We start from the raw sequence: 10,697 nt of genomic DNA on the forward strand, positions 1-10,697 counted from the left end.
ACTTAGATTTATTGAGGTACAGAATGGATATAGAGGGTGGTCAGTCAGTTGGTGGTCTTGGACAGTAAGCTCACAATAGAACAAGAAAATCTACTGTTCAATTTCTTGCATTTAATGAAATATAAACTCTGGAAGATTTTATGATGGGTCAACTTGAGTACATGCACATACAAAGAGGGAAATGAGGGCAGTAGCCATTTTGTGGCATAGACATACCTTCTTATTCTTCAACGAAACACTTACTTAGGAAACTGCTGGGAAGGCATTTCGCAGATGCAAGCAAAGGTCCTAATCCTGTGACCAGGAAGTGTGCCCAAGCAAGCCTGACTTCATCTGTGAAAGTCCTTTAAAGAAAGACATGGGCATCTCTTGAAAAACATTTTAAACAGCAAATGGGACTCTAATCTTCCAATTGCCCCCTATTGACTTTAAACCAAAGCTTTGATTCATGACCACTGGGATCCAGGCAGCGGGGATTTCTTTTCCTGACGGACTGTATCAAGGATCTCACATTTGCTTAAACAGCCCCCACTGCTTGTAAGCCAATTCCTTGTACTTAATTCATATGTGAATCTCCCTAACTATACACATATCTTATGGCTTCTGCTTTTGTCTTTGAACCTTGGCAGTCATGGGTCTGACAGATTTGTCTTCACAGTTTTGATAGTCTTGACCATAAGTCTTCTGGACCATTGACAAAGGATTCCTCTGTCAGAAGGTATTTGAGTAGTCCCTTTCGAAATCTTTCTTTAAAAAAAAAAAATAATTTCCTCGAAATCTTTCTTTGAAAAAAAAATAATTTCCATATAACTACAAAAAGATTTGGTACAGAAAGAAAATATAGTTCATGCCTATCTTTTGGATTCTGTATTTGTGAATTTGCCTATATCCTAAAAGTTATTTATAATCCCCAAAATAATTCCTGTGGTGCACTCATAGTCATTGCAGGACATGACGCACTATGTGGAGAAAAGCGTTAAAAAAATAATTCATCTTTCACCCGTGAGACTGGCGAAGTTTTGTAAATTCAATGAGAGACTCCATGTTAGCAGGTCTATTTGGTTAATCAGTGATTTCTCTTAGAGTCGTAGAAAACAGAAAACAAAAAGGAAAGTTTTATCTTCTGTTGGACTTCTCCGGAAATATCCTATAAATGTACTAGAGCAGTATTTAAGCTGGATGAGGTGGTTTATACCTGTACTCCTAGCACTTCGGAAAGCTGTGACTGGAGGACCACTTGAAGCCAGCAGCTGGAGAACAGTCTGGGCTACAGAGTCATACACTGACTTTACCAAAAATTTCAAAAAAAAAGAAAAAAAAATTAGCCAGGTGATACAGTGTGAGCCTAAAGTCTTAGCTACTTGAGAGGCTGAAGCAGGAGGATTACTTGGAATTCAAGGCTGCGGGGAGCTGCGATTATGCCACTGCACTCCAGGAGGAGACACTTTCTCTAGAATAAATAAATGTGCACTTAGAGGTATGCCTATATCATGGAAGAAACCCAATAAACAGTATAAAATGCATCTTAGTTAATTTCTAGCCTATGTCTACTCTGACAGGATTTATGTTACATATGATTCATTCAGGCACTGGTTTTCAGAATGAAAGTGTGACAATAATTTAATCAGAGCTGCAAAGGTGTGTTCTAAATACTGCATAAACTTAATCATCTTTGTCTCCACCTTTCGGAATGCTCTAAATACCCTTAAAGAGGTGGGTGTGCTCTTCACAGATTCTTATAAAAGGAGGCAGAAGAGACAAGTTCAGTTTTCTCTGAAGGAGAAGGACAGCACTTAGAACTGCATTTTGGTGACCTCTGAAATTCAGTACTGCGGTGAATGAGTTTCTGACCTGGAGGAGTATTTTTGGAAGAATCATTGTGGGAACCATTAAAAGAACTCCAGGGTGAGTGAAACATATTGATAAAATTATATCATCTTTCCTTTACACATTAATAAATTTGAGTGTTAAAATATCTCATTTTCTTAAATCTACACAATGATACCATTTGTAACTCCTGTTGTTACCATAGATTTTATCAGTTGTGAGGGTATTAATTGTTATTTTGTGTTTTCTATGATTGTTTAATATAGTTTTGAAAAACTTTAACTAGTGTTTACTGCAACAGATATGTATGCATAATGAATATATGGAATTGATACATATATGTACACATAGGTGTTTGTATATGTTTGTAATAAGCATATTAATATTGTTTAATTCAATTGAGGATACACTAATGAATGATGTAAGTTATGTGCTTTCGTAACATTCAGGTTTTAGACGTGACTTTTAATTAGTAAGGTAATGATGAGCGATGCAAAATAGTGAAACCAAGACAATGAGAAAGCTCCCCAAAGTATCCTACTTTAGAAATCAAAACACAATTTTTCGATCAAATAAATTTATGAGACCTAATTTGATATGTGATTGTGATTGTCATCTCACTTGAGTCTTAATCTTATCAAACTGTGAAAAATTTCTTAAAATGTCTTAGATGAGCTCTGGAAAATATTTACAATTCTAAGATTTTTCATTTCTTTCACTTAAATTCAGAAGTGATATCAAACAAAGCAGCGTAAAGGACTTAAAATTGCCAAAACAAAGATTATAGTTTTTATACTAGTCAGGGTTCTCCAGACAGAACCATAGGATGTATATATATATGTGTGCAGATATATTCATGGGCCATTTGAGTCAACTACAAACCACATGTGGTGGTCCCATAAGATTATAATACCAATATGTTTACTGTACTTTTTCTGTGTTTAAATATGTTTAGATACACAAATAGTTATCATTGTGTTACAATTGCCTACCATATGCAGTACAGAACATACTGTACAGGATTGTAGCCTATTGTAGGAACAATAAGCTATAGTGTATACCATAGGTGTGTAGTAGGCTATAGCGTCTAGGTTTGTGTAGTATATTCTATCATATTAAAACAATAAAATCGCCTGGGTGGGCACTGTGGCTCATGCCTGTAATTCCAGCACTTTGGAAGGCCAAGGCAGACAGATCACTTGAGACCAAGAGTTCAAGTGCAGCCTGGCCAAGATGGCAAAACTCCGTCTCTACTAAAAAATTACAAAAATTAGTCAGGCCTAGTATCACGTTCCTGTAATCCCAGGTACTCGGGAACTTGAGGCAGGAGAATCACTTTGACCCTGGAGGTGGAGGTTGCAATAAGCCGAGATCATGGCACTGAACTTCAGCCTGTGTGACAGAGGGAAACACTGTCAAAAAAAAAAACAAACTAAAAACACCTGACACATTTCTCAGAACATACATCGTGCACAAGCTATACATGATTCTACATGGGACAGAATTCATCAGGAAAATTAATTTGCTTGATTATGGAGTCTGGGAGTTCCAATATAGGCTGTCTTTAAGCTGGCATCCTGAGGATACTGGTATCCTGGCTAAGCTCAAGTCTGAAAGCCTCAGGACCAGTTTCAGGAGAGAGACGGAGGAAATTGCCTTTTCTCTGCTTTTTTCTTTATATCTGAGCTACCAGCCTATTAGATGGTGCCCACACACATTGAGGGATGAGGTTCCCACTCAACTCGCCAACTCACATGTCTCTCTCCTCTAGAAACACCTTCACGGACTCACCCAGAAACAGTGCTTCACCTGTTCTATAGGTATTGGTTAATCCAGTCAGACTGATACCTAGAATTCACCATCACACCATGGAAATATAACTACACCTCTCTGAGTCTAACAGAAAGCTCCTATATGTTAGTTCAGAGTTTTTGCAGCCCTAGGGGAAGTTAATTTAATCCGCAGGAAAAGAAAAAGACCCGATATCTTTAATAATGCTTCTTTTCTCTACTAGTAAACCTTGATTGGTTTAATTGCAGTCTTTTTCTTTATTTGGTTGGTTGGTTGGATTTTTTAAATTTTGTTTTGATTTGGGTTTTTGTTTTTAATGTAATTTAATTTAATTTTAAGTCCTGGGATAACTGTGCAGGACGTGCAGTCTTGTTACGTAGGTAAACTTATACCATGGTGGTTTACTGCCCGGCTTTTGTGTCCCTCTCTAAAAATATGTCACAGAACCCTCTGGCCATCTTCTCATATTCTTGGGCCCAGGTAGTTTTTTCCCACTCTCTCATAGTCATTCATCAGTTATTTGAAAGAAGAATAGGGACAACTACGATTTATTCTGACCACTTAGAATCAAAACCCAATTTCCAGATCCACACTCAGAAAATTGGTATTTGAATAGATTAGTATTATGTTACAGACAGGGACTAGGAGCAGAAGGGACTCTGAGTCATCTAGTTAGTAATATCTACTCTAAAGCTGGGAGAATCCCTCTGTGTGTGAATTGTTAAATTTGTAACAGAAGAAATAGTTTGCTGTACTTTAATGAACATTGACAAGAGAAGAAACTATACTTATCACATATATCCACATGTTTAGAAGCCTTTCATCAATCCAGGCCCCAAAATGACACGTTTCTCTTTCTTCCCCAGAAACATGAGTTCTGGAATCTTGCAAGTCTTCCAGAGGGAGCTCACCTGTCCCATCTGCACGAACTACTTCATAGACCCAGTCACCATAGACTGTGGGCACAGCTTTTGCAGGCCCTGTTTCTACCTCAACTGGCAAGATATCCCACTTCTTGTTCAGTGCTCTGAATGCAGAAAGTCAATACAGCAGAGAAACCTCAAAACCAACATTCATTTGAAGAAGATGGCTTCCCTTGCCAGAAAAGCCAGTCTCTGGCTATTCCTGAGCTCTGAGGAGCAAATGTGTGGCACTCACAGGGAGACAAAGAAGATGTTCTGTGAAGTGGACAAGAACCTGCTCTGTTTGCTGTGCTCCAGCTCTCAGGAGCACCAGGATCACAGACACTGTCCCATTGAGTGGGCTGCTGAGGAACACCGGGTAAGTGATGCCTCTGAACATCTACTTCTATAAAGGACACATGAAATTCCTGTGGGTCTGTTTTCTTGGAGATTGGATCAAGCCAACTCCGCCTCCCTTTAAGCAGCTCTGTTTGGGCTTTCTTAGCTTCAAACCTCTGGGCTTTGACAAACGTGAAGGGAAAGAAAGGAAATGCCATTTACTAGGGGCTTATTTGTCTCTCCTTCTGGGTCCCCTCCCTGTGTCGCGGTCTGCACTGGTGCTTCAGTTTATGGCTTTTTTTGCAGGAGAAGCTTTTAAAGAAAATGCAGTCTTTATGGGAAGAAGCTTGTGAAAATCACAGAAATCTGAACATGGAAACCACCAGAACCAAATACTGGAAGGTTAGTCCTGTGCTACTCTCCCTTCTCCAGGAACTTATGGTGGGCAAATGGGTGACTCTCAAAATAGGAACTTGATAGCAAACTGTATTGTTTCTGGGATTCAGAAAAAAAAAAAAAAAAGAAATGAAAACATTGAGAAAAAGTGACCTCATTTCTTATATAGAACAGTATGTTTATTAGGTAGGATTTCTAAGAAAACCACTGATGTCACCCAAAGCATGCTGGTTTGTTTCCTTACAAACCTGTAGCTATACACCAAGAGATACAAGAAACCGGGATACATCTCACAGCATTCTATATGTGCTGGTTGGATAAATGCTGGGCACAAGATTTATTTGGCAGTCATGGAAAGCTCAAATGAACCTTCTGAGGCTGGGTCAGCATTAATCTGAATGCTGGTGAACAAGTAGTATGTGGAATTGTATGGAAAATTTTAGGCAGAAAAAGTGACAGGGGAAATCTAGGGAAACCATGAAATTAGGAATCTCAACTAATTAATATTGAATAATACATATGATGAGAAAAGTGGTGAGAAACACAGATTTGTGTCTTGAGGGAGACGTGTAAACATACCAGAGATATGGGAACCAGTATCTAAATATATGGAGAACTCTGAGGACTTCAGAAAAATATTATAAATAATTTTCTCTTTGTGGATGTATACTTTGAGGGTATGATAGCTAATATTAGTTTGTTGAAAAGTATTTCATGAGAACGTAGTATGTTGAATATTAAATTAGAAAATATACTAGCAAAGAAGAAAGGAAGCACTTTTGTACTCACAAATCATACAATCCAAATAAGAGAGTCAAATGGTCAATATGCAAATATATGCAATGCATGATGTACTTGAGCGTTATAGGTTTTTTGTTGGAGAATAATCAAACAGGGAAGTAGAAAAGGACAATACAGGCCAGAAACTGGAGATGAGTGTCTGAATTTTAAAAAGGGTGGTCAGAAAAATGCCTCACTGAAAAATTCAAATTGAAACAAAGTTTTGAAGAGGAGAGGGAACAGAAATGTGTGTAGGGATATATATATGGACCATGAGTGTGTATATATGTATATGTATATGTATATGTGTGTGTCTGTGTGTTTGTGTGTATCTATATAATTCTAGTTGGAGAGAAGAGCATATGCAGTAATTTTGAGTCTGTGTATATTTGGAGGCCTGAGGAACCACAGAGAAGTCTATGTTTCAGATTGGGATGAGTTAGAGAAAGAATGGAAGGAAATGAATTCAGAGAGACAAAAATGGCCAAATCATAAATGCAACCTTATTAGGATAGGTTCGCTGGGTGAAATGCATTTAGCTGGACATGCTAGTCTAAGGTCATTTCACATAGACTGAGTTTAAGCAACTTGCATGTGTCAATGAGACAGAAAATAATTATTTCCTTTCTAGCAACAATAGCTGTATACTCCAACTCTTAAGCATGAACTGTTCTTACTTTCCCATAACATGGGCTGGAATAGCGAAATTCAAATTGTGTGTGTGTGTGTGTGTTTATTTCCAACTATCTTAGAAAACACATTATCTTGAATAAATTTAATGTAATTGGGCAGATACATCTATGTTGATCTTTATGCAGAAAGAAAGGAAAGGAGCAAAATTTTGGGGATTCTAAGAACTGGCAAGACTCAGGTTTAAACTCTTGGATGTTCGGGAGACCAAAGGAATCACTGAGATTTCATAGGAGATAGATAAATACATTTCTCTTTTGATTAACCCATTATCATTGCAGGATTATATGCATTTAAGGCTAGAAGCAGTTAGAGCTGAGTATCAGAAGATGCCTGCATTTCACCATGAGGAAGAAAAACATAATTTGGAGATGCTGAAAAAGAAGGGGAAAGATATTTTTCATCAACTTCATTTAAGTAAAGCCAAAATGGCTCATAGGAGGGAGATTTTAAGAGGAACGTATGAGGAGCTGAAGGAAATGTGTCATAAACCAGATGTGGAGCTACTTCAGGTACGAACCCACAATGTGGTTCAGGTTTTTGAATATTCACATGTATAAGTATTTTCCTCAAGGCTGAAATCCATCTCCCTACCTTTATTTCCATGATGTGTTTCCAAAAACACATTCCACTCATTTGGGTCCACTCATTTGGGTAACTGGTTCAGCTAAAGATGACTGAGTAGGTTTTTTGAGGTTACCACAGAGCATGGACCCTCTGGGCCTCTTCTCCCTTCACTTATTTATAGAATGTCTTCAAGACTCAGACTTTCCCAGGACGTGAATTAATGACAATACAACTGACTGGGTTTTTCATTACAGAAAAAAAAGAAAATGCTTTCCAGAAGCATATGGTAGGAGAATAGTATCTTCAGAAACTGAATACAAATACAAATCTGAATACAAATCTCACACTGAACTTAGTGAAAGATGCATCTTGTGAAATGCACTAAATCTTTCTTATTTTTTTTACAGGGTTTTGGAGACATATTACACAGGTGAGTGTGTACCTACATTATAGCATATATTCTTTCAGATTCCACAAATATCAAAGAAGGCTCTAGTAAGGTCATGGCATAAATAATTAAGATATTGATATCACTTTTTTTTTGCAGCTATTTTTGTTCCCACAACTTAAGAGACAAGGCCAAAAAGTTAATAAATGAATACAAGAAGAGTGAACTAAAACAAACGTTCTTATTCCTGATTTTGTTTTATTGCTTAAAATCCTGCATAGGTGAAAGAGAGTTTTGTTTCGTGGATGGTAAGAAAGTCACCAGAGGAAGCAGGAGAGAAGAGGGGGAAGTATTTTAGCAGTGAAAATGTGTTGATGTGTTGTTTTTTATACATATATACAAATCAGTTAAGAGTTCTGAAAAATAGATTGAAAAAAACTGTGGAGTGTTAGAAGTGTGTAAGTCTCTAGGGAAGCTCTTTGCTAAAAGGCAGATCTCCCTGCCTAGAACAAGTTTCACAGCCTTTATGTTGAAAAGGAAGCAGTGGATGCAGCAGTCTCCCCAGAACCCTGCTGTTTCAAAGATGTCCAGGGAGTCTGCCAAGAAGTGGAACTCGGAATTTCAATTCTAAATATTATCAAGGCCATAAGGCTGAGGGCAACTTACACATTTGGGGCGAAAAAAGAAGGATCAGATTGAATTCTGACTTAGACTCTTCCATCGTGCTTTAAAATTTAGGAACTCTAAATAAGAATTAATTTCAAAAAAGGAAGTAATAATTTTTGAATTACCAAATGTGTAGATTCAAAGGATTCTCATGAAATGTCTTTTACATACAAATGGTGATTCTTATTTATTTTATGGTTGTAGATGTTGTAACTGCAGGTTTTTCCTTGCAGGAGTGAGTCCGTACTGCTGCATAAGCCCCAGCCTCTGAATCTAGAGCTAAGTTCAGGGCCCATCGCTGGACTGATGGACAGGCTCAACCAATTCCGAGGTAAGTCTCCAACCACAGGCAGCACTCCCACTTTATCTAAATATTATTGTTGTTAGGATCACATAGGTAATATTTCATCCCTTACCAAATATTTTACTTCTTTTAAGACATAAGTGAACAATATAACCATGCACTCCTTTGGTGTCTGTGTCTATTTATAGTCACATTTATAGCATTAAGTTTGAAAGATAGTGAAAAGCAATACTTTCTGGCATAATACGTATTGAGTTATGTAATGGGAAAAAGGTGTAGGGTAGCAAATTTCAAAAAGGAGCAAATGAAATAATGCTCAGAATGCAGGTGAATTATTTAATGTTAAATAAAAAGTTGTACATTTCTTTAGTGTATTTGTTTGAACTGCTAAGATTGTTCTTTGGGGGAATATAGTTTACTGGAGATTCTTGGGGGTTTTGTATTTTTTAAATGGGTATATATTCATATATTGCAAACATTTGAATTAATGGGTAAAAATAAAAGGAGGAAATCATTTTGTGAATACAAGTAAAATTACAAATGAAAATAAGTTCAATTTAATTGCAATATGAGGAGCAACATGTTAAGTCTAAAATCCAGCTTCCAGTCCAGAGCTAGCATGGAGGACCACAGAGAGACTGGTCAAAGATTTTGCAGAAATCTGCTTTAAATTATCACTTATAACATGTACATATGCATTTTTATCCAGATATCTAGAGCAGTTCTTGAGTAAGTGAAAATCTTCACATTCTTTCCAAAGTGATAGCATTAGCTTTTAAGAATAAGGAACATTTCTAAATAAAAATCTTGATAACAGTATAGCATTTAGGGCATATAATGTGTACATTTTACTTTGAAAATTGGATTGAAAGAAGTTGGTCTCACATTTGGCTCTCAATATGTAAGTTTTCAAAAAAATTTCATATCTGTGGTTAAGTTTTGGTTTGTCCTGTATATAATATTAATCATCTCTATACTTTACTAGAAGTTACAAGCAAAACTGTCTTTCTGATTTTGCATTTCCTGGTAAAGTAACTTCTTGATAGAACAATTATCTTTTTCTAATTTACACGTGTCTATGCATGTTTTTTCTTTTTTTATTTTTTTGCAGTGCATATTACTCTGCATCATGAAGAGGCCAACAGTCATATCTTTCGATATGAAATTTTGAGAAGCATGTGTATTGAATGTGACCATCAAGATGTGCCCTATATCACTGCAACACCTAGAAGTTTTCTTGCATGGGGTGCTCAGACTTTCACCTCCGGCAAATATTACTGGGAGTTCCATGTGGGGGACTCTTGGAACTGGGCTTTTGGTGTCTGTAATACGTATTGGAAAGAGAAGAATCAGAATGAGAAGATAGATGGAGAGGAGGGACTCTTTCTTCTTGGGTGTGTTAAGAATGACATTCAATGCCGTCTCTTTACCACCTCCCCACTTATGCTGCAATATATCCCAAGACCTACCAGCCGAGTAGGATTATTCCTGGATTATGAGGCTAAGACTGTGAGCTTTGTTGATGTTAATCAAAGCTCCCTAATATACACCATCCCTAATTGCTCTTTCTCACCTCCTCTCAGGCCTATCTTTTGCTGTATTCACTTCTGATCAGAGACAAATCCGGAACGTGTTCACATGCTGTGGGAACCCCTTTATTCCACGAAATCCTCTTCCTTGTGCCTTAACATACACGACAAATAGGCTCTATTTTATGTCTTGAACTGCCTTCTAATATTATCAAAACTCATTTATTGTGTTACTATTAAATATGCTGAAAACGCTAAAAGTATATGTATTGGTTCTTTATTAACTAATTTTTGAAAAATCATTATTCATGACCATGGCATACAGTATATTCTCTTTTTTTTTCTTTATTTCTGACTGTCACTGAGTGAAATAATAGATGACAAACATGTCTGAATGAAGTAGAAATCAATGGAAACAGTCAGGATCTTGTGCTTCATGCAAAGAAACTTAGAGTGAAGTCTGAATGATAGCTGGGATATGTTTTTCTTCCTCTTTATCTGACTATATTACCCTTATC

At 37.0% G+C, this 10,697-nt stretch overlaps 1 protein-coding gene across 1 annotated transcript; it reads left to right on the plus strand.

Moving 5' to 3' along the window:
* The first annotated feature begins 1,765 nt into the window (after nucleotides 1–1,765).
* On the plus strand, nucleotides 1,766–10,439 carry LOC103248209 (putative tripartite motif-containing protein 49B). Its single transcript, XM_073018554.1, has 7 exons — nucleotides 1,766–1,905; nucleotides 4,485–4,899; nucleotides 5,166–5,261; nucleotides 7,007–7,237; nucleotides 7,700–7,722; nucleotides 8,580–8,677; nucleotides 9,762–10,439. Exons 2-7 carry the CDS (start codon nucleotides 4,489–4,491, stop codon nucleotides 10,259–10,261), a joined length of 1,359 nt encoding a protein of 452 aa, XP_072874655.1. The 5' UTR covers nucleotides 1,766–1,905; nucleotides 4,485–4,488; the 3' UTR covers nucleotides 10,262–10,439.
* The last annotated feature ends 258 nt before the right edge of the window (nucleotides 10,440–10,697 follow it).

Source organism: Chlorocebus sabaeus, chromosome 1, assembly GCF_047675955.1.
Source record: "Chlorocebus sabaeus isolate Y175 chromosome 1, mChlSab1.0.hap1, whole genome shotgun sequence".
NCBI classification, from domain to species: Eukaryota; Metazoa; Chordata; class Mammalia; order Primates; family Cercopithecidae; genus Chlorocebus; species Chlorocebus sabaeus.

Excerpts from the sequence above, each read along its gene's own strand:
- LOC103248209 (XM_073018554.1), top strand. The coding sequence starts at position 4,489 with ATGAGTTCTGGAATCTTGCAAGTCTTCCAGAGGGAGCTCACCTGTCCC. Across the intron at positions 7,723-8,579 it reads TTTGGAGACATATTACACAG|GAGTGAGTCCGTACTGCTGC; the intron begins GTGAGTGTGTAC and ends TTTTCCTTGCAG. Across the intron at positions 8,678-9,761 it reads CAGGCTCAACCAATTCCGAG|TGCATATTACTCTGCATCAT; the intron begins GTAAGTCTCCAA and ends ATTTTTTTGCAG.